Source organism: Abramis brama (assembly GCF_963993115.1).
Source record: "Abramis brama genome assembly, chromosome: 5".
Lineage (NCBI taxonomy): Eukaryota > Metazoa > Chordata > Actinopteri > Cypriniformes > Leuciscidae > Abramis > Abramis brama.
In genome coordinates, this window is record NC_139967.1 from 48,272,692 (window position 1) to 48,297,975 (window position 25,284).

The 25,284-nt window shown below is 38.7% G+C and overlaps 2 protein-coding genes across 4 annotated transcripts in view; one reads left to right on the forward strand and one right to left on the reverse strand.

Annotated features, from left to right (window-relative positions):
- astn2 (astrotactin 2) overlaps positions 1-25,284 on the reverse strand; it is a 445,829-nt gene that overhangs the window by 56,913 nt on the left and 363,632 nt on the right. For all 3 annotated transcript variants that reach the window (XM_084114345.1, XM_084114344.1, XM_084114346.1), the window contains one exon: positions 3,526-3,788. In XM_084114345.1, coding sequence (XP_083970471.1) covers positions 3,526-3,788 — 263 coding nt within the window. The remainder of the gene's footprint in view (positions 1-3,525; positions 3,789-25,284) is intronic.
- trim32 (tripartite motif containing 32) lies at positions 10,180-19,803 on the forward strand. The gene is made up of 2 exons (XM_084113872.1): positions 10,180-10,253; positions 14,850-19,803. Exon 2 carries the CDS (start codon positions 14,876-14,878, stop codon positions 16,853-16,855), a length of 1,980 nt encoding a protein of 659 aa, XP_083969998.1. The 5' UTR covers positions 10,180-10,253; positions 14,850-14,875; the 3' UTR covers positions 16,856-19,803.

The window sequence follows — 25,284 nt, forward strand, 5'->3', positions numbered from 1 at the left end:
GTTCGCTTTTTATCCTTTTCAGACCTGTTTTCCGGTGGAGTGTTTTTAAGGAAATGGACTAATAATTTCAGAACTAAAGCCCAATATCCCTCCATTAGAAAGAGACTCAATCAGGCAAGAATGATAAAAAAAATATACATCACATATGGCCTCGCTCCATACAGCCACTTCATTTTCCTGATCTATCTGTGACATGTTGATTGCTATAAGGAATAAATAAAGTTCATAACTTCTGACCATCGCAACAAAACCAGCTCAGAGTGGCATAGAAGAAACCTCAATGTTAAAATGTGCTCTCAAAACTTTTAAAACAGGACCTATTATGTTTTTTTGTTTTTTAGTTTCATGTGTTCATCTTTCTTTAATGTGTAATGTTGCTGTATGAGCATGAAAAAGCTCTGCAAAGCTCCAGTTCTTCTCTATATCAGTGTCAGTGTTTCTGAACTCCTGAAACGCCTCCATTGTAGTCTTGAGTTTCTTCCGGGAACGAACACGTCACAATATTCCTCATTTAAATAATTAATGCGCAAAGGGCGGGGCCTGGTTGAGTTAGTTAGTAGTGTGTTAAACTGGAGGTTATGGAAAGGGGCGGGACATTTCCCAAACACACTCGAAGCGCTCGACCAATCACAACACACTACTCCAGCCGACCAATCAGAGCACAGTGTGAGGAGGGGCTTCATAGAGACAGGAACTAAACAGAGCATTACTGACAGAGTGGGAAGAGAGGAGCTGCAACAATGGAGAATATGAGGAAAATAATCAACATTCAAGCATGAAAACCTGTTCTAGAGCCTGAAAACAACATCAAGATTCCTAGGGAATAATATGGCCTGTATAAAACTCCTGGACTGAAAACTGGTTCATATTAAGTTTTGATAGTTGCATTAAAAACAGGTTGTAAGATCTTAAAGCTACATGTTAAAGTGTGCTTTAGCAGCGAGACTCCTAAACCGAGGCCACAATGTGCCGTGGGCAGATTATGCAGGAATGCCAATGTTTGGCTCTCAAGTCAATGTAAACGCAGACCGAATCGCCACCTCTTCCATCATTTCTGTTTGAAAGCATGCCAAAAGAGGCGTCATTTGAGGTTCAGAAGAACATGCATTGTGTCTGAAGAGCATTAGGTCTTTGTGTCTGTTCCTCTAATAGAGAGGAGGCTGCGACTACAAGGAGTCCTGGCTCGTCCCCGGGGTCGATGACATCAATATCATCCTCATAATCTCGCAGTGTTTTCAGAGCATGTTCCCAGTCGACTCGGCTGCGCTTTTCTCTCTTGTTAGTTTACCAATCGACAGATACCCGCTAGAGACCGTCTGCTATCGATTGAGAGCCTTTCGTCATTGTTGACGCTCCTGTTATTAGCAAAGTACACACACACACACACACCGGCTTCAGCGTGAGAAGCAATTAGCTGAGGGAATGTGTGTTATGGAGCGGGTCCGATCCCGTCAGGTACACACCGGGCCAAAGCAGGACATTTATTACGTGAGTCACTCGCTGTCTGAGCAGACTCTGGTTAATGGCATCTTGCCTTTCAAGACGTCATCGGTACGAGGGATGATGATGCGGAAAAGAAAGCCTTTGCAAATCTGCTCCGAAAGTAAATTTAATATCCTCATTACGTCTGTGACTCACTGCTACTAATGCAATCTCTTTATATGCGGACAAAGGAGATATTTATATATGTTCGTCCAAGAAATGAGTTAACATTTTTATTAGTGTTTTATTACAATATTTATTTATGATATTTAATGCCTTTTCACTGTCTGGCACAGTCTTCTCAGTTCTTAACCCTTCCAGAAAGACTAAGCCTTCTTGATGGAAATGAAAATCACTCCTGCCATCTACTGGTACATCAGGAGCAACAGAACACGTCACTGCCAACATCAAGCAAGAAAACAATATCTGAGGAATTCATGTTTATACCTTCCACATGCAGAACATTAAACCTTCAGCTGGAATTCATAGTTATTCATGTTGATACAAGGTCATATACACAATATATTATCACCCAGCTCTTTATATAAAGTTGAATATATAAGTATGTCCAAATATATTCACATACTCGAGTATAATCTCAACTGCCTGATTGCTCGTTTCATCACGAAATGTAAACTATATTTTCTCCTGCTCTAATCTGCTAAATGCTACTGTCTATAAGGCATGAAGATATTAATATATTATAAACTTTAACATCGTGCTTTTCTGTAAAGCCGCTTTTAAAAAATTGTGAAAAGAAGGATATAAATAAATTTGAATTGAGTTGACAATGATATTCATGAACTTTAGTTAAAACATTGTTCTTTTTTTCTGTTTTTATTCGCTCATTCCTCCTTCCCTTTTGCCGGCTATGATGTCAGTTGAGTATAACAAGTCATTTTGTTTTATTTGAGGCACATAAACCTCATCAATACCAAGTGGCATCCTCTTCTTTCCACCGTAAGAGCTTCTTGAGATATAAGGTTCGTTCTGAATTAAGAATTTCAGGATTCCCGAGACTCCTGAAGAATTCATTCTTTTGACTTTTCTTCTTCAAATTCCCTGATGTTTACAGTTTTCCTTTATGAAGCAAATCATCATATTAGAATGATTTCTGAAGGATCATGTGACACTGAAGACTGGAGTAATGATGCTGAAAATTCAGCTTTGATCACAGGAATAAATTGCATTTTACTACAGTATATATTCACATAGAAACAGCTGTTTTAAATTGTAATAAAATTTCACAATATTTATTGTATTTTTGGCAGCTTTGGTGAGCATAGGAGACTCCTTTCAAAAACATTAAAAAATATCCAAACCTTTGAACGCTAGTCTAAAGAACTCAAAAATACACTTTGTGTGGAAACAGTCTAGAAAACCCAATTCGGTTCTAACATGAGCCTTTATGGATAAGAGTGAAAGCCCTCATCAGGTATACATGTATATATCCCTGAGTTATCTGTTTAGTTATGTTGTCCTGAAAGTGAAAGTAAAAGCCTTCATATATAGTTAGGTATGTGTGTGACCTGTAAAGATCCTTTACAGCAGGTTTATCGTCTATCAAATGTGACCCTGGATCACAAAACCAGTCACGAGTCGCACGGGTATATTTGTGGCAATAGCCAACAATACATTGTATGGGTCAAAATTATCGGTTTTTCTTTCATGCCAAAAATCATTAGGATATTAAATAAAGATCATGTTCCATGAAGATATTTTGTGAATTTCCTACCGTAAATATATACAACATTTATTTTTGTGAGTGAATGCAGCACAATCGCCAACATAAATGAACAACTTTAAAGGAGATTTTCTCAATGTTTCGATTTTTTTGCACCCTCAGATTTCAGATGTTCAATAGTTGTATCTCAACCAAATATTGTCCTATCCTAACAAACCATATATCAATGGAAAGCTTATTTATTCAGCTTTCATATGATGTATACATCTCAATTTCAAGAAATTGACACTTGTGACTGGTTTTATGGTTATATATATATATATTATGGTTATATATATATTATGCTATCCCTGAGTTACCTCTTTGGTGATGTTGTCCTGCACCAGGCTGTAGAGCGGCACGACGCGGCTGACCTCCAGCAGGACTGGCGTGGGACTGGGCGTCTCGCGGGCCGATTGTCTGCACAGGTGACAGGCGTCCGGGCAGCTTCCCTTCTCCTGGCAGCGGATCTCCACGCCGGACACCAGGTCATCAGACAGAAGCTGAGTCTTCAGGAGACCCGACAGGTAGATGATGAACGGGACAGCTTTCAGATCGCGCCGGCCACCCTGATCCGTGACTTCTGGAGGAGAGAGACAGGAGGAGGTCACTGGTGCACCGGATGTATTATGGAGATTTGAGATTCTGGATCTGTACTAGTGATATCAATAGGAAAGAGCCTGTTATGATTAACCCTCATCCTTCTCTCGCACTTTGTAAAAAAGCTTATTTTATTTCATTTTGATAATATTTTTCTATTTTTTAATGCAATTATTTGGGAGATTTTTTTATTTTTTATTTTATTTACCTTTAAATTTGATCAATACATAATAAAAAAAATTAGTAATTTAAGCACATTCCTCACATTCTTTCAACTTAAATTCAAAATAATTCACAATTTCATGCATAACCCTTTTAATTCAGCTCGACATATCTTACATCGGGAGTCTTTGCTGACCTCTTGTGGAAATAAATAATATAACATGATATTTCATAACTCAAAAATCACTTGATGGCCTTATAGCTCTATATGGAGCAAATGAGCAGTTCCGCTGGATCCTAAAGTCAGTTCCCTTCAGTATGCATTCAGATACACATGTAGACATTATACAATACATTTTTGGTAAAGTTTTAGCATTTTTAGTTAGAATTTTGAGTATTTTTAGGGTTTTCTATGTGTACTGAAGCATTCCTCGCATTCCACTCATTCCTGAGGGGGTCAAATTGACCCGCGAGGGAAGGATTTGTTACTTTTTAAAATTTCAACCACAAAACTCCTCGAATCCATTTAATTTTTGTTTCGTGTTTATTTGTGGTTCAAGTGTGACAATAGGGTCTATATGATGAACACTCATCTTTTTTCAAAAAAATGTGGGTCGAAATGACCAGAAGGATAAGTAAGAGAGATGCATGAACAAATCTATTTCTTGGAAATATAATCTTGTATTTATGCTGGTTTCAAATGGTTTAAGATTCTAAAATTGTCAAGTGGAGTAAGTGTGACTTTCTCTTGCAGCTTGAATGTTTGTGAGCCCTTTTGAAAAAAGTGAAAAGAATACTTATTACAGAAATATTATTGTTTTAATAGATTAAAGTGCAAACTTCAAAAATAATAGTAATTTAGTATATTTTCTAAAAATATGTTTTTAGAAAAAATACACTCAAAGTGAAAGTTCGGTGTAATTCTTTTTAAATGTACTTATTTGAAAACCTTTTATTTAAGGTATATTTTTAACTGATATTATAACAATGCACTGAAAGCATATTTTAAAAATACATTATTTGATATCCTGAAATTGTAATATATTTTAAGTAAAATTTGACTGTAATTTTTAACTTTACAAATTCATGCTTTTTTCACAATTTCACTTCATTACTTTCAAAAAGTGTAAAATTGTATGACTATTTCATTAAATAAAGTGTATGCAGAGTACAAATGGCCACTCCTGTAATTGTGTTTTCAGTGTCTGTTTAGTAAGTTTATACTGGCAGAGAAGTATCATGATTGACTTCAAGGCCATATTATTATTTTATTTTTATTTTTAATTGGTCTCGCTCCCTCTTATCTCTCAGATCTTGCTATTCTACACCGGCCAGTAAATAATTTGAGATTAGATGATAAACTATTGCTTTAACACATCTTGGCTTTTAAGTGTGAAGGAGAAAACTACTGTAAATATTAGTATTTTATGTTATTGTGTTTGTGCTGTCTTTGTTTGGTTGTACAGCACTTTGGGCTGCACTTGTGACAGTAGAAATATGCTATATAAGAAAATAAACCATACTAAACTATGATACAATCATGCACACTAATTTGTTGAAGTCTCTTGTTTTCGGCATCTCAGTACAATACTTCAGTATTCAACGGCTCTGATTTTGAGCACATAGTAATGAACATCTACTCTTTTTAAGTACACTTAAGCCACTTTTATTTAATTAATGTTATATTTTCTGTAAATAAAATTTGAAGTACACTACAAGTGCACATTCAATATAAGTAAGCACACTTTTTTTTTTCACAAGGAAGTATACATCTATGATTATGTCCATTGTGGCAACCTATCCTGGACTAACCTGGCCATGTGGAAATTATCAAATTAGCTGATATTTTTAAGAGACTGACTTTGCACCAAATCACGAGGGTCTACAGATGATATATTTCTGACAGTAGAATGGCTTTAGGCATTATTTGTAGAACCCTGACTTATATTTGGCAGACAAACGTGTTTCAAATGAAAATCATTTGTAATTTTTGCATAAACAAACAGATCTGGTCCAGATCATCTGGACATTATGAATAAGCATAATGATACCATTTTATAGTAGGATATCATGCATAGGCTTGCATCAGAAGTCTATCATGAAGGAAACTGTGATGAACTGTCTCTGCTAGTAGAAATGCACAAATGCAATGGGTTGATTTTCATGTTAGTTTGCAGTGTTCGTGCGCTGAACCCTTGGCAGACACAAAACAATGTGATTATGTGGGGAAATATCTTAATTGAGTGCTGATATGTCCTTGAGATGGCTGAACAGATGTGCAGTTCTGAATAATAGCATCTGTTCTCTGCGCTCCACAGACGATTCCACTGAACATTCCCGTCCACACTGTGCCTGGCAATGGAATGAGTCATTATGCGGGATTTTAGCATGACAGGCAAACACGAGGAGGAGGAGGAGGAGGAGGAGGAGGAGGAGGAGGAATAGGAGGAGGAGGAGGAGGAAGATGAGGTGGAAGAGGAGGAGGAGGAGGAAGAGGAGGATGAAGAGGAGGTGGGAGCAGAGGAGGACGAGGAGGAGGAATAGGAGGAGGAGGAGGAATAGGAGGAATAGGAGGAGGAGGAATAGGAGGAATAGGAGGAGGAGGAATAGGAGGAGGAGGAGGAGGAGGAGGAGGAAGATGAGGTGGAGGAGGAGGAGGAAGATGAGGTGGAAGAGGAGGAGGAGGAGGAGGAAGAGGAGGATGAGGAATAGGAGGAGGAGGAGGAGGAATAGGAGGAGGAGGAATAGGAGGAGGAGGAGGAGGAGGAGGAGGAAGAGGAGGTTTGAAGAGGAGGAGGAGGAGGAGGAGGAGGAGGAGGAAGATGAGGAGGAAGATGAGGTGGAGGAGGAGGAGGAAGATGAGGTGGAAGAGGAGGAGGAGGAGGAAGAGGAGGATAAAGAGGAGGTGGGAGCAGAGGAGGATGAGGAGGAGGAATAGGAGGAGGAGGAGGAGGAAGAGGAGGAATAGGAGGAATAGGAGGAGGAGAAGGAATAGGAGGAGGAGGAGAAGGAGGAGGAGGAGGAGGAGGAGGAAGATGAGGTGGAAGAGGAGGAGGAGGAGGAAGAGGAGGATGAGGAATAGGAGGAGGAGGAGGAGGAGGAAGAGGAGGTTTGAAGAGGAGGAGGAGGAGGAGGAGGAGGAGGAGGAAGAGGAGGATGAAGAGGAGGTGGGAGCAGAGGAGGAGGAGGAATAGGAGGTGGAATAGGAGGTGGAATAGGAGGAGGAGGGTGAAGAGGAGGAGGAGGAAGAGGAGGGTGAAGAGGAGGTGGAAGTAGAGGAGGAGGAGGAGGAGGATGAAGTGGAGGTGGAAGAGGAGGAGGAGGAAGAGGAGGTTGAAGAGTAGGTGGAAGAGGAGGAGGATGAGGAAGAGGAGGAGGAATAGGAGGTGGAGTAGGAGGAGAAGGAAGATGATGATGAAGTGGAGGTGGAAGAGGATGAGGAGAAGGAGGATGTGGAGGTGGAGAAGGGGGAAGAGGAGAAGGTGGAGGTGGAAGAGGAGGATGAGAAGGAGGAGGAAGTGGAGAAGGAGGAATAGGAGGTGGAGTAGGAATAGGAGGTGGAGGAGGAAGAGGAGGATGAGAAGGAGGAGGAAGTGGAGAAGGAGGAATAGGAGGTGGAGTAGGAGGAGGAGGAAGAGGAAGAGGATGATGAAGAGGAGGTGGAGGATGAAGAGGAGGTGGAGTAGGAGGAGGAGGTGGAGGTGGAGAAGGAGGAATAGGAGGTGGAGTAGGAGGAGGAGGAAGAGGAGAAGGTGGAGGAGGAAGAGGCGGAGGAAGAGGAGGTGGAAGAGGAGGATGAGAAGGAGGAGGAAGTGGAGAAGGAGGAATAGGAGGTGGAGTAGGAGGAGGAGGAAGAGGATGATGAAGTGGAGGTGGAAGAGGAGGTGGAGGAGGAAGAGGAGGAGGAAGAGGAGGAGGATGAAGAGGAGGTGGAGTAGGAGGAGGAGGATGTGGAGGTGGAGAAGGAGGAATAGGAGGTGGAGAAGGAGGAATAGGAGGTGGAGTAGGAGGAGGAGGAAGAGGAGAAGGTGGAGGAGGAATAAGAGGTGGAGGAGGAAGAGGCGGAGGAAGAGGAGGTGGAAGAGGAGGTGGAAGAGGAGGATGAGAAGGAGGAGGAAGTGGAGAAGGAGGAATAGGAGGTTGAGTAGGAGGAGGAGGAAGAGGATGATGAAGTGGAGGTGGAGGAGGAGGAGGAGGAAGAGGAGGACAAATAGGAGGTGGAGAAGGAGGAGGTGGAAGAGGAGGAGGAGGAAGAGGAGGATGGAGAGGAGGAGGAGGTAGAGAGGAGGAGGACGATAGGAGGAATAGGAGGTGGAGGAAGAGGAGGAGGAAGAGGAGGATGATGAGCAGAAAGAGGAGGATGATGACGGGGAAGAGGAGGAGGAGGAAGAGAAGGAGGAGGAGGAAGTGGAGGTGAAGAAGGAGGAATAGGAGATGGAGTAGGAGGAGGAGGAAGAGGAGGATGAAGAGGAGGAGCAGAGGAGGAAGAGGAAGATGAAGAGGAAGATGGGGAAAAGGAGGGGGAGGATGAAGAGGAGGAGGAGGAGAACAGAAGGAAGAGGAAGAAGATGAAGATGAAGATGAGGAAAAGGAGGAGGATGAAGATGTGTAGCGGGACATAAAGCAGTCTGAGGCCGTTGTGTCTGCAACAACACAGAGAAGAGTGGATCCGGAGCCTCAGTGTTTGAGCACACAGAGAAACTCCAGGCTGGAGGGATTGCTAACAGCCTACAGTAGGTCTATGCTTTTTAAATGATGCATTTCTTGCAAAACACTTAATCATGCTTGAGATGATGCAGCACATTTCAAAGTGTCTCTCCACCGAAAATAAAACATCTGGCATGTGTGTTCTCCCTCTTGCTGGTGTGACCTTAACCATTTTTTTTTAGACTATGCCATCTGCCTTGAGCCGACACCAGGGAAATAGAGTTTGAGTTTCAACAGACAACCGAGTCGAAAACAGACAGCGATACAACACTGGGTTGCAGAGCATTCTTTACTGACAGAATGAACTACATATCCCATCATGCATTGTGAACGATGTAATCAAATGTTGACTGGCATTTTGTTGACTTCATTATAAAACTATTTAATTTATCAAACTACTTAGCCTATGTATTTACTTATTTGTTTATGCATTCTTGTTTGGTCACCATCACTTAAAGATAGTTCACCATCTCTTAGCCTACTCACCCTCATGTTGTTCCAAACCTGTATGTGTTTCTTTCTTCTGCTGAACACAAAATAAGATATTTTGAAGATTGTCTATTTAACTGTATACAAATTCAGACAATTTTGTAAAGTCATTGTTTAATCATTGAGATTTCTTCTCAATATTTTCTTCCATTTTGTAATATGACCACTTTTGCAACATTTTTATTTTATTTTTATAATTTCTTGATAATCTGCATGTCATCCTCTACCATTCAAATACTAATAATTTAATATAAATTATAATATAACCATTACTCTTTGCTTTTGAGGTAATTCGATGTAGTATTATGTGCATTTAACAGAATGACACTTTCAGACAGAGATTTGCTGCCATCTAGCGGTAAATTATTACACTGCAGTTACATTTTAGATTAAAATAGTGAGGGAAATGATCATACACGAAGTTCTTTTCCTTTTTTCATGCATCTATAGAAAATTGTAATGAAGCATAATTTAAATATTTTATGACACATCCGAATATATATTAGTATTTTCATATTAAGTCTGTGTAATCTTTAACAATAACAGCTGTCATTCTCTGATCAATTCTTGTAATATAATATAATATAATATAATATAATATAATATAATATAATATAATACTATCTTCGTTTAATATTATAAAAACTCAATTCAGCTTTACTTTATAGCAGCACTCTGAATATTTTTGAAGCATTTTTCTGATTGTTTTTATTTTAATTTAATGTAATAAATGTAATTAGCTTTTTATATTCTCAATAACATAATTATTATTCGCTGGTCTTCTTCTTCTTCTTCTCTCCTCTCTTTTTTTATATTTCGGATCCACCCATGTGTTTCCAGCAGCAGTCCTTACTTTTCATGTGCCACTGAAATAAACTTTGCGCATCACGCATGACAACAGCAGCCTCTCATCTGATTGGTTCCTGCGCACATCACGCTTCCGCGGCAGCCAACGAAATCTCACTGGGGGCGGGACTTACACAAAGAATCAACCTCCGTTATGACGTCACCTCCGCAGTGTCGCGCGCACCTGCTGACATGAGAGACGCGCGCGTCGTCACATCAAGCAAAAGCTACTGTTGAACTAAAGGTAGGAGATCATGTAACAATCAACAATTAAACACGCATGAATGTTTTTCGCATGCTTTTATGACAGCGCTTTCATTTTGGTGTGCATGCACGCAGAAGACAGTGATGACGATACTCAGATCGCAGTGTTTTGAAGCTTGGGCCTGTCAATCAGTTTATTAGACATATAACTACATATAACCTGCATAAGTGTGACTATAAATGATGCATGCATTACACTAGTACAAGAAATGACAGTGCGTGGTCCAGAAACATGATGGTGATTTTACAGCTAGCCATTTTGCTACAAAAATAAACAAGACAGGCTGTTGCTGCTGAGTTGTTTAAAAAAAGTAAAATTGCATTAAGTTAATATAAGCCCTAGCATTTGAAAATGGATTGTATTATTGTTTTTTGTGGAACAATATGATCATGTTGAGGTGCAAATGCATCAGTAGGTGTGGTAGGACAGCCAGTAAATACAGAAACAACATCAATGCATGTCATCATCAGACTGTTTTTGTAATGACGTGACATTTTCTCATGGTTTCCTTCCCATTCCATCCATTGCTCTGGACTCTACTAACGTCATTGTTAATGGATAATTATGGAAGCGTGTTTCCGCCACAGAATAAAACATCTGAAAAGATAATTGCAACTTTTTATCTCACAACTGCGAGTTTACATCGTATAAAGTACAAGATTTAAAGTCGCAATTGCGAGATTTAAAGATATAATTTTTTTATATAAAGTTGCATTTGTATGTTATAAAGTCACAATTGCGAGATATAAAGTCAGAATTGCGAGATATAAAGTCAGAATTGCGAGATATATAGTCAGAATTGCGAGATATAAAGTCAGAATTGCGAGATATATAGTCAGAATTGCGAGATATAAAGTCAGAATTGCGAGATATATAGTCAGAATTGCGAGATATAAAGTCAGAATTGCGAGATATATAGTCAGAATTGCGAGATATAAAGTCAGAATTGCGAGATATATAGTGAGAATTGCGAGATATATAGTCAGAATTGCGAGATATAAAGTCAGAATTGCGAGATATATAGTCAGAATTGCGAGATATAAAGTCAGAATTGCGAGATATAAAGTCAGAATTGCGAGATATATAGTCAGAATTGCGAGATATAAAGTCAGAATTGCGAGATATATAGTCAGAATTGCGAGATATAAAGTCAGAATTGCGAGATATAAAGTCAGAATTGCGAGATATAAAGTCAGAATTGCGAGATATAAAGTCAGAATTGCGTGATATAAAGTCAGAATTGCGAGATATAAAGTCACAATTGCAAGATATTAGGCTAAGTCACAATTGCGAGATATTAGGCTAAGTCACAATTGCGAGATATAAAGTCAGAATTGCGAGATATAAAGTCAGAATTGCGAGATATAAAGTCAGAATTGCGAGATATAAAGTCAGAATTGCGAGATATAAAGTCAGAATTGCGAGATATAAAGTCACAATTACGTGATATAAAGTCAGAATTGCGAGATATAAAGTCAGAATTGCGAGATATAAAGTCAGAATTGCCAGATTAAACGTCACAACTACCTTTTTTATTTTTTATTCTGTGGCAGAAACAAGCGTCCATATAGCAATGCACTTAAAAAAAAAAAAAAAAAAAAAAAAAAATGTGCAAGGCATACAGAAGTATTTCTTATACTTTGAGCAAGTATGCATACATCAAATTTTCCATAGTTAAATTGCTTCATATATACTATCATTATATCATCCTTGGTATCTGCCAATAAAAAATAAATAAATATATATATATAATAGTTTCAAAAATGTTTACATTCTGTTTTGTCAAATGTTATGATTGAGATTTGACATTTAACATCTCATATTGCGGCTGCTTGGATATCAAAGCAGAAACAACCATAAAATGACATTGGAACAGCAGTTTGCATGTTCAACAAAAACTAGAAACTAGCAAGTGATCACTTTAAGTCCACACTGTGTATGAAAAATAGCAGTGGACTCAGTGTTTTGTTTTTGAAACGCTGTCAAGAATATCATTATTATTACTATACTTATATTTTACATAACAAATGTAGTATGTCTAACTTTCCTCACCTGGCATCTCTATTTAAATCTGCACCTCATTATGCATTAGGTGACATGCTTTTAACTCTTTCCCTACCGGCATTTTTATAAAAAGTTACCATCCACCGCCAGCATTTTCACAAAAGTTTCATGTAGGGATGCACCGATACTGCCATTCTTTGCCGGATCGGGTATCGGTTAAACGAGGCCGATCCAAATCCGATACTGTGCGTATACTATTCTGTGTTATTGTTAAGCCCCACAAAAGACACACAAACATTATAAAGCACCATAAAGTTTTCATGCACTATATTATAAGTGTTCAGAAGCCATTCTATAGTATAATGTGAGGTAGAAATTAATATTTAAGTCGTTAAATTCAAGTTCACGTAAACTCTTCCCTCCGCTGCGGCTGTCAATCATTCTCCATTCAGCAATTCAGCATTCGGTCACGACAGTCAACGCGATGAAACTCTCTCCAAGATGATTCAATGTTACTATTATTATACTTGATCTGTAGATAAAGGTCTATGGTTTCGCATAAAACAACTTTATCTTGCTGGACTTAATTGCTGTACCTTAATCATGTCACTTTCTGCCGGGTGTCTGTTAGATCACAACAATGGAGTAGAGAGCACTATTATTGTTCTTCACGCGCACAGTAACTGAAATTTAAAACTTTTAAAAGAAAAGGCTGAATAAACTATTGTCTTAATTTTAATAGTATATATAGCCAACATTTTTTTGATCTTTTTGATCTTGTTTTTCATGAATGTATTGTACAAACAGCAAGTGTAAGGTTACCAGTATTAGTACTACACTTATTGTCTCGTATTTGTTCCCCACTAAATAATGTTTTTTTTTCACTAAATGTTCAGATTTTATACAATTATTGTGCACTCGTGATTTTTTCTAGAGATAATTCTACTGCTGAATTATCCACTAATCTAGTTTATAATAGCATTTTTGTCATAGATTATGATCATGCATTTTTTTTTGATTTGTTGTTTTTCTTTATAAGGAAGTTGTCTGTGTTAAGTAGATTGTGTTTAACACACAACAGAGTGATTATCAGTTCAACACACAGAGTTATAGGAATTCTAGCCTACTTGATTAAAAAAAAGAAAAAAAGAAATTGACGAATACTGCGCTGGTATCGGATCGGTATCGTTACCAAACGTTTGGTTTGGGATCAGATCGGTTTTGAAAAAATGGTATCGGTGCATCCCTAGTTTCATGGCCCCCTCCATATTTTGTTCTATGAATCTTTAAAATTTTAAATATTTCAAAAGAAAGAACAGACTGCTTAAAAAACAAAACAAATTTGGCTTGTTGTCTGAAAACACCATATTATCAGTCCCAGGCATGTTCTGAGAATGTGTAAAAATACAGTTTTGTTGCACATTCACTTTAAAGCAATTTCATGCAGACTACAAATGTAATCGCAGCCTTATAAGGATTAATAGTTGCACTAGGTCATAGCCTATGACAAATACAACCAATAACTTGATTAACGATTAGTTCACTTTCAAAAAAATTTTTGCTGATAATTTACTCACCCCGATGTCATCCAAGATATTCATGTCTTTCTTTCTTCAGTCGAAAAGAAATTAAGGTTTTTGAGGAAAACATTCTAGGATTTTTCTACACAGAATGGACTTCAATGGCAACCAACTATACCAATGTTCAAAGAAGGTTCAAATGTCCGTCTCAATGCAGCATCAAAGTCTCGACATGATCCCAGTCGAGAAATATGGCTCTTATCTAGTGAAACGATCGGCCATGTTCTAAAAAAAAAAATATGTATATATATATATATATATATATATATATATATATATATATATATATATATATACTTTTTAACCACAAATGCCCGTCTTGACCCATCTCTGAGATGCGCCACGCATTACGTCATCACATTGGAAAGGTCACGAAAAAAAATAAAAATAATAATAATAATAAATTAAAACAAAGATGTCGGACAATTTGAAGTTGGAGGTGAAAATGAGATTTTTCGCCTTTTTGAACCGGAGTACACAGACAAATAACTTAGATAAATGATGTGACGCATGTCCTTTCCAATGTGATGACGCAATGCTTGGCACATCTCAGAAGATGGTACATGACGAGCATTTGTGGTTAAAAAGTATATATATAATTTTATTTATTTTTTTAGAAAATGACCGATCGTTTCACTAGATAAGACCCTTATTTCTCAACTGGGATCGTGTCGAGACTTTGAAGCTGCACTGAGACGGACATTTGAACCTTCTTTGAACATTGGTATAGTTGTTTGCCATTGAAGTCCATTCTGTGTAGAAAAATCCTGGAATGTTTTCCTCAAAAACCTTCATTTCTTTTCAACTGAAGAAAGAAAGGCATGGATATCTTGGATGACATTGGGGTGAGTAAATTATCAGCAAAACATTTTTTGAAAGTGTACTAATCCTTTAAGTAAAATCACAATTCTTCTTTTTGCAACTTTTTATTATAACTGAACATAATGTACATCAAACACATAGACATCATGACTTTTTTCCTCCCCTGTAGACACCCTGTAGGCACTAGAAGGCATCATGGCCACACCAACGTCCCTAGATCCAGATTTGTTCCGGGAGGTGCTGGAATGCCCCATTTGCCTGGAAACCTACAACCAGGATCAGCTTCGACCCAAGCTCCTGCAGTGCGGTCACTCTGTGTGTCGCCAGTGCCTTGAGAAACTCCTCGCCAGCACGATAAACGGTGTGCGCTGCCCATTTTGCAGCAAGGTGTCTCGAATGAGCAGTATTTCCCAGCTGGCTGACAATCTCACCGTGTTGAAGATCATTGACTGTGCGAGTTCTTGTGTCTCCACCATGGGCCTCATGTGCAAGTCTTGTAAAAACCGACTTCCCCGTCAGTACTGCCGTGACTGCAGCGTTGCGCTGTGCGATATTTGTAAAAACGAGGGGCATCAGCGTCAAGGCCATGTCGTACAGGCCATTCGCGTGGCTGCCGAACAGTGCCGGAAAGACATCAGCGGGAAGCTTTCTAACTTGCGGGAGGCAATGGGCAATATTCAGAAGAAGAAGGCAGCAATCGACAATGTGACAAAATCACTCCGACTGAAGTACAAGGCTGTACAGCAAGAGTATGCCAAGGCTGAGTTGCGGATCCAAGAGGAACTTGGCCGCTCCCGTCGTGCCTTTGCTACGTCCTTAGCCGAAATAGAGAAGCTGAATGCCCAGATATTGGAAGAGCAGACATACCTGCTCAATATCGCTGAAGTGCAGGTGGTGTCAAGGTGTGACTACCTAACCATGAGGATCAAGCAGACTGATATTGCTCTACTGGAGGAAGGGAGTAACAATGAAGAAGAGGAGTTGGATATAAAAACCAATCTTCCTGTTGTTCTGAAACTACAAGAGCCTGAACTGGTTAAAATTGAGTTTGCAAAACCCATTGACATGGGGCAACTGACCACAAAACCCTGCACTGTCAATGCCGAAGAGGAAGATGGACTCGATTTTGCCGCTGCCGACCCTTTGGACATGTATCGTGATATTGACATGGCGACAACAGTTGAAGATGCTGTTTGCGCTTCCCCCGGTAGCTTCAAGTCCAAGTCCGTAGATGGAGGAGGGCCTTCTCCAGGGGCTTCTGGTGGGCAGCTTTGTCAGTTCGTGAAAAAGATGGGGTGTAAGGGCAATCTGCCAGGCATGTTCAACTTGCCGGTAAGCATTTGTGTTACACCGCTGGGTGAGGTTCTTGTGGCCGACCGAGGGAATTACCGCATCCAGATCTTCAATCGCAAGGGCTTCCAAAAGGAGATACGGCGCAACCCGAGCAGCATCGACAACTTCGTTTTGAGCTTCCTCGGTGCTGACCTTCCCAACCTCATCCCTCTCTCAATTGCAATCAATGCTCAGGGACTCATCGGTGTCACTGATAACTATGACAACTCTGTGAAGGTTTACACCACCGATGGCCAATGCGTCGCATGCCACAAGAACCAACTCATTAAGCCATGGGGAATCGCGGCTATGCCTTCAGGGCAGTTTGTCGTGTCCGATGTCGAGGGTGGGAAGCTGTGGTGCCTGGCTGTGGATCGCAATGTAGGGGTAGTGAACTATAACCGATTATGCTCGGCCGTCAGACCCAAATTTGTAACTTGCGACTCCTCAGGTACAGTCTACTTTACGCAGGGCTTGGGTCTAAACATCGAGAATAGACACAATGAACACCACCTCGAAGGGGGGTTTTCCATTGGCTCGGTGGGAATGGATGGGCAGCTGGGAAAGCAACTCAGCCACTTCTTCTCAGAGAATGAGGACTTCCGTTGCATCACCGGGATGTGTGTGGACTCCAACGGGGACTTGATCGTGACGGACAGTGGGCGTAAGGAGATACTGCAGTTCCCCAAAGAAGGTGGTTACAACATTCTCATTCAGGAGGGCCTTACGTGCCCTGTAGGTGTAGCTGTTACCCAGAAGGGACAACTCCTCGTCTTGGATTGCTGGGACCACTGTGTGAAGGTTTACACGTACTTGCAAAGGAGACGTTCCTCTACGTGTTAGGACTGCTGTGGACACTTTATAATATTAGTCACTTTAATTCAATGGCTTTGATACAAATGCGTTTGCTTTCTGACCTGTGACTTGCAGCGACTGGGATCAAGCAGCTACACCGCAACCATTCACCACTGCCATGGAGCAATTGGATTATGGCTTATGGGTATTATTATGGATGCTTTAGGCAAATGGATTTTGAAATATAGCACAACTGATGGCAATAACTGAAAATGTTGTTCTTTATGCGTGCATAAGTTCTCATCAGTTTGGTCTTTCTGTGTGTGTGCTGCTGTACTAGCATTAAGATCGTGAGTTAATGACAAAGTAATTTTTTACAAGTGATATTATAGGAATATTCCAGGTTCAGTAGAAGTTAGGCTCAATCAACAGCATTTGGCATAATGTTGATAATCATAGAAAAAGTCCTCATTTTCTTTAAAAAATGAAGATTATGGTGAAACAATTACTATGTAAATGGAGTCATGTTTGGATTTAAAAGCAGAAGTGTGAAACTTATGAATTTATAAAACCACTCACAGAACACTAATTGTATGGTATAATTTGTAGTTTATTTCAGTGGTAAAGTTGTTCTCTGCATTTATTTTTTAATTGTAGATTTAAAAATTGTTTTGTTCAACACCACAGTCTTGTTAACACTTATTTTACATGTTGTTGCTATACGTTTGAAACTGAGTTTTAACATTTATGGATTGGCTACATCCACCTTCATTGCAAATGCCTCACTGAAACATAAATATACAGTATATTGTATATAAGGGAATCAACATTATGCCACAAGTGCTATGATTGATCTTAACTTGTACTGTAACTGTACCCAGAATATTACTAATGGGAAGGTGCTTCATTTGATTTGGAAAAGTGACTCAAAACGCTGCTGTGAGGGTCATGTTCGTGTGTAATCGCTGTAATGAGTTCCCATAATGCCCTCTCTATTAAAGTGCCCCCTCATAACTGAAGGACTTTATGATTTCTGCGACAGTATGAAGTTTCTACTTATTAAAATACAGTTAAACTAAAGAACAACATGCTTGAAAAAATGTTTAAGTTATTGTTACTACAAAGGTTGTATATTATAGTTGTTCATTCATTGTGAACTGGTTTGTAGTGTAACCTAGTTTGTACAAGCATTACTATGTTGCAGGAACCAAAGGCCTGTCAAATTCAGGAGATATGTACAAGCCTATCATGAGAGTAACTGCAATAGTTCAACTGAAAGGGAAATGACTCAGCAAATTACAACATATATGAAATGATAATTTGCATTAAAGTGTCCTTGTATCTGAGAGGTGGATCTTAAAACTGTCCTTCTTGAAAGCTTTAGACAGCGCTGAGCTTGTTGTCTTAAAATCTTGGTTATGTTATTAGTAATGTTTAGTTTTCATTTGGGTGTGTATGTTCAAACGTGTGCTGGAGCAGATTAAGGCTACAATCACATTTAGATTAGGATGGAAACCCATTATCACAATTCATAACACAATGCAAGTATGCGTTGCATTCTCTATGCTGGTAGACATTAATGCAAACGTCTTGTTTTATGTCCATTTTCTCTTTACTCTAGGTCAACTACTGTCGTCAACAGTTTCGCCAAGTTAAATATATAGCATATCCAGTTAAATGGCACAGACGTTTACAGGTAACTAATATCACCTTCGTGAGGTTGCTTATTGCCAAACAACGCAAGTAAATTGAACCGGACCACAGTGTGTTGGCCATGCATTTGCGTAGTGTTTCTGGCCTTATTAATTCTAAATCGCTTAAGTTTTAATTTAATAAACGTGCATTTCCAACAAAAGCAGACAACCTGCATTGGCCTTAAATGCACAGGAGATCCAGACATACTAGTCTGCCGTGTCATTAGAAAAGAGTATGTGACCCTTTAGAAATGAAACATTGCCTGGCCATGTTAGAAGTAGAATACAGGTTTATAAAGACCACTTTTATTTTTGCCTTCATGCAACTGTGATTCAGGATTCAGAATTAAACTGTTAAATTCATCTAGCATTAATCCTAAAATAATAATAAATCACCAATTCTGTTGAAACGCAAGAGTAAAGACACAATGAAAATGGAAATAATGTAACAAACACCTTGTATTCTCCTCTTTCTGCCAGTATGTTCTTGTTTTGGCTGCTTTCCCTGCTCTTATGGCCTTATAAATATGGTCTTGTGTTAGGAATTGTGCTCATCCTTTTAATGGCTCTCACTTAATATAATATGTCATGATCTATGTAATAAAATGTCAATTAGTAATAATTTCCTTGCTGTAGTCATTGACCAATTGATTTATTTCTTAGTATCAAGCATTAATACATGGAGCTTTTCCAATAAATAGGAGTACGCAATCTTTAACAATTAACAAGATACAAATTTGCACAATAAAAAAGAAGAGCTAAATAGCAATTATCACTATTAAAAAATCTGTTAAGCATCATTATCTTAGATGTATAAAGCAATATATGGAAAATGGGGCCCAGGGATTTTGTTACTTATTTTAACTTTTAGTAAACGCACAAACCTAAATCCACAATGCAATAAATATTGTTTTTGTCATTCTGTACATGTATAATAGAAGACCATCATGAGTGAGTGTTTTTTTGTTTCTTGTTGGTTGTCAAAGCATAATGTGCAACAAATCATGAAAAAGTGACATACAAGGTATAGTCATATGTAAATCGCCTGCAAAGTTGCCCTTTTCTGGGTATTTAACATTACCTATCATTAAGGTCATATAAGTAAGGCCTAAACAATGAGTATTTTCTCAAACTGTTGCGCAGTTTGTCAGAGTTTATGGCAGGAGATTCTCAATGGACATATTGCTTTCATAATTCATCTAAACACAATCATGTTCAAGCATTGGTGTTGGAGTCAGTGAAATTTGTGTTTGTAATGTTCATGACCAATTGTGTGCAATAAAAGAAACGTGTGAGATTGTATGTTTTTTTTTTATTTTTTTTTTTTTTGACTTCTATTGTATTAAAGATCTTTGCCTTCATTTTACTGAAAAAAAATAAGCCATTACCAGGTCAACTGTTGGACACTTTTAATAATGTTTAAAAGCAAATGAATGCATTTTAAACTATTCTGTGGAATACAGTGTTGGGAAAATAGGTTAATAAACAATATTTCTAAAGTTATTTAAAATGTTCCAGCTGTCACACGTCCACAATTACACCATCTGAAGATGATCTGTACATCTGACATCAAAGCATCAGAGGCATGTAATGAAGAGAAAAACTGCTCACAAACGCTAGCAGCTGTTATGTGTATCATCAAAACAGTAGGTTTGGGTAAGCACACATGAATAAGATTTCACAGGAATGGTGTCCCTGCTTGAAAATCCCTGGCCTAGTTCATACCACTAGATTTAAGACGTTGCCACACTCAAAGACTAATCACAGACTAGGTGTTCAAAAGATGCATCCGAATACAGTATGGAGGATTTGGCCTCTAGTGGCTGTGAAAAGCAAAGACATAACAAAAAATAAATAAAAAAGATATCCATAAATAATGTCTCAAACACTGACTGTTTCCACTGTTGGTTTGACTCCGAAAGAAACTCAGAAAAGCCGATCCGATGTAGAAACTCTTGTCTGAAAAAGTTTTTTTGAAGCTACACTATATGTAACTTTTTTTTGTAGTTGCTGTTCAAAATTAACAATCTAAATTATGAGCCAATACATCATCAACCCTTCTTCCAAAACATGTTTTTGTCTTACCATGATTCACTGTGGTAATCCTGAAAGTGTTTATTTTTTAGACCAGGCGGGATGGTTTATTTACGTGTCTCGTCATATCCGTTAATAGAGAAGAGTTATTTTGCCTTGTCGTGTATCTGGTGTGGGAGTGGCAGAGGTTAGTTGTCACAACAAGCAAGAAACGTTGACATGGAGCCACTAAATTACCCGTTTTAAACTAAATCTGAACAGAGGAGAGTCTGCTGGTAAAACAGAACGCGACAAAGCTTGTAATAAAACCAGAATCAACATTGCCTTTACTTTTTTAGAGATTGTGAGAACTGAGGGATTTGAATGAAAAAAGTGTCGCAGAGATGGCGTTTGTATTACTCTACAGTTAAGGTTTTTTTATTGAACAAATGAATTGCCACATTTAGATCTCTAACCGAGTTCATTGTGAACCATTTATTGTGAAGGGTAAATACTCATCTGCAAAATTCACGCAGACTGAAGCACAACCAAAACAATGTTCTTCTACAAAATGCATGCAGTTTTGTTTTTGTTTTTTTTTGCCACTAGCTATATGGGTTATTTGTCAGATGCCTTTTTGAGTTAGCCTATCCATTGAAGTAATTATTATATAAGCAAATCGGGGTAAAGCAAGGAAACATACTATTTTCAACCAAGCAATCTTAAGTACTGCAGCTTTAAATAACCAATAGTGTTGGCTAGCCCTGGTTTATTGCCTCTGTATCGACCTGTAGGCTGTCTGAATTTGTATTTGCTGTCTCAGAGGTGGGTTGACTCAGAGGTCATATATGCTGAACGAACATGAACTCATTTAGCACATGTCCACAATCCACTAGTGTAATATTTGGCGTTTAACAGGTTATGGGCCCAGTCACGGAAACAAGCGAGCGCTGTGAGTAAAGCCATTCGCGACGTATTACGCGTTATTAAATAGAGCTAACAATCAAGCTTAGATATTAATACTGAAAGTCTGCAATTTTATAAAATGGCAAGCAGAGGGACAGGAATCCTGGCACCGCAGTCTTTGTTTGATGGATCCGAAGATAAATATGATCTTTGGGAAACAAGATTTCTAAGCTATTTGCATACTTTAAAGCTAAAAGAGACTATTCTACACGAGCCCACTGGTGATAACGCAGAACAGCTAGCCGAAGACAGACGGAAGAATGCTGATTGCTATGCTGAACTAGTAAGACTGATAGATGATAAAAGCCTATCACTGATAAGACACGAAGCTACTGATGATGGCAGGAAAGCCCTAAGAATACTGAAAGAGCATTAATCAGGGAAAAGCAAGCCACGAATAATAAACATGTACACGTCGTTAAGCCAGCTACGCATAGACAACGAGAGTGTTACCGACTTCTTAATAAGGACAGAGAACATCATTACAGCCCTGAGAGATGCAGGAGAAACCATGAGTGATGAACTGACCATAGCTATGATTCTCCGCGGACTACCAGACTCTTTCAAGACGCTAGCTCAAAATGAGGACAACGTTACTTTCACAGACTTTAAAAGAAGACAAATTCACAAGGAGGCGGAGAAAATTAAAGGAACAGAATCAACAGATAATGTGATGAAGGCACACACAAGACAAGGACGAGGCCCTTTCAATACTAAGCACAGAAAAGAAGAAGATACCAATGTGACGTTACAAATATGGAATAAAGGGTCACAAAGCAAGAAAATGTTTCAAAAGAGTGTGGTGCAATCCTTGCAAATTCTTGTGCAAGAAAAAAGGAAACCAAGATGGCGCCAGAAAGGTTGCAGATGAACAAGACCACCTCTTCAAAGCAGAATATCACTCAGAATGTGGAAGACCACCAAACAACATAAAGATGAAAGGCATCATGGTAGACGCTGGAGCAACATCTCACATTGTGAGCGACATCAGGAAGTTCAAAAGCTTTGACAGCCGAAGTTCAAAAGCTTTGTTAGCCGACTGGACAAAGTGCAGCGGAATGACGCAACAAAGAGGAACAGCAGTCATTTATTTCCTAGATGACACTGGACGACAGCGCAGAGCGCAACTACGAGACGCACTATACATGCCTTCGTACCCACATGACATTTTCTCAGTAGCAGGAGCAACAATCACCTTCAAAAGAGGAAACAGTCACATGGTTACCAAAGACGGAAGTAGGTTTGACATCCACAAAAGTGGAAATTTGTATTATCTGCCAACCATTGAAGAGAGTGTTGACCAGTGCAAAGTGTGTCATGATTTACAAACTTGGCATGCATTTTTGGGTCATTAGCTACGTTTACATGGACACCTTTTGGTTCAATCGGAATGAAATCAATACGATTGATGAATCCGAACACGGTGTTAACATGAACGATAAATAAAGTAATCGGGTTGATGTGCGCGTTTATATGTCACAAGTTTCAAACCGGAATAGATTTTTTGACATGCGCACACTGCACAAATATACAGAGTTTCCCGCTGTTCGCACATAAATTCTCCTCTATTGGTTCTTTACTTGAGACAATGAGCATATTAACCGTTTTGCCGTGCTGCTTATATCACGCAGTAAAAATGCCCCTCCCCGCGGCCAAAACCAGTCGTCTGTGGATGAGAATCCAAAACAAGGACTGGTGGGACGTTGTCCTGCTTCACTTCACAGACGCGCGAGTGAAATGAGGATTTTAGAATGACGGGACACTTATTTATATGACACTTTATTCAACAGGAAGAATAGCTCGTTCCGCACATTAAACGTCATTACACTATTTAACGTCATCGCACATGCGCAGTCCTTTCAGTTTCGGTTTTCAATCCGATCAAGTGTTTACATGTTCTCTCGATCGGATTACAAAAGGAATAAACCACCCCTTTCAATCCGATCGAAATTTCATTCGGATCGAGCTCAATCGGATCGATTAAGATTAAGAAGGTTTTTTAGTCCGATTGAGCCGTCAATCTGATTATAAGTGCCCATGTAAACGCAGCTATTGTGACTATGAAGATGTTCAAAAGTTACAAGGTGTAGTCAGAGTCATGGAGATAAAAGTAAACACAACAAGACAAAATCAGTTATGTGAAGTGTGTACAAAAGGAAAAATCCCTCGGACAAGAAACAGGGAGCCAGACAGAAGGGCAAAGAAACTCTTAGAACTAATTCACACTGATTTGGCCGGTCCCATGCCAACACAGAGCAACGAAGGACATAGGTATGCACAGTCTTTTACAGATGACTACTCAAGTACTGTGTTAGTGTACTTTCTAAAGTCTAAAAGTGACACAGTGCAAGCCACAGAAGAGTTCTTGGCTGACATAGCACCTTATGGAGAAGTCAAGTGCATCCGTTCAGATAATGGCACTGAAATTACGAGTTGAGATTTTCAAGCACTGTTGAAAAAGAATAAGATTAGAGATGAAAGGTCTGCACCTTATTCACCTCACCAGAATGGCACAGCAGAGAGAGGTTGGAGAACACTCTACGACATGAGCAGATGCTTATGGCAAGCCGTTTTAGCTTAAATTGTACCCAGCGTTACTCGTCGTAAATGCATTTTTACTAGTAAGAATTCAATTAGAGAGCTCTACAATTCAGTTCTTACTAGTAGCAATTACAATTAGAGAGCTCTCTAATTCAATTATTACTAGTAAGAATTACAATTACAGAGCTCTCTAATTCAATTATTACTAGTAAGAATTACAATTACAGAGCTCTCTAATTCAATTCTTACTAGTAACAATTCCAATTAGAGAGCTCTACAAATGAATTTTTACTAGTCATATGTCTCCATTGACTTCCATTCATATTTAATTACGGAGCTCTACAATTGAGTTGTTACTAGTAAGAATTACAATTAGAGAGCTCTACAGTTGAATTGTTACTAGTTAGAATTACAATTAGAGAGCTCTCTAATTCAATTATTACTAGTAACAATTACAATTAGAGAGCTCTCCATTTAAATTCTTACTAGTAAGAATGCAATTACAGAGCTCTCTAATTGAATTTTTACTAGTAAAAATACAAATTAAAGATATGTATAATTGCAGAGCTCTGTAATTAAATTAAAGAGCTCTGCACTTCTTACTAGTAACAACTGAATTAGAGAGCTCTGTAATTGTAATTCGTACTAGTAATAATTGAATTAGAGAGCTCTGTAATTGTAATTGCTACTAGTAAGAATTGAATTGTAGAGCTTTCTAATTGAATTCTTACTAGTAAAAATGCATTTACAACGAGTAACGCTGGGTACAATTTAAGCTAAAACGGCTTGCCATAGATGCTTACTGATAGAAAGCGAGTTACCAGATGAGTTATGGAACGACGCTATGCAAACATCAGCTTACGTGAGGAACAGGTGCTACTGTAGACGTACAAACAAAACACCATATGAGTGGGGGTGTTAAAGTATTGCACTCTTACACATTGTAATACGGTATCAGTCGGATTACCTATTGTTCTATTTGGAGGTATTACGGTTCGAAAGTGATGACATGACGTTGTTACGTGATTACGTTGTAAAAATGTTTCCTGTTGAAGTTTTGCTGAATAAAGCTGCTGAGGAGATGAATAAGAGAAAAGCAACGTTTCGTTTGTTTTCCATAACGGAGTGATGGTGAACTGCGCACTCAAGTTTAACATATTATCTGCGTTCTGTGGTAAGAACAAATGGTGCAACTGAATTAAGTACAGTGATAGTTATAAATCATAGTAGTTACTAAGTCCCTAGTGTGGACTTTACGTTCTA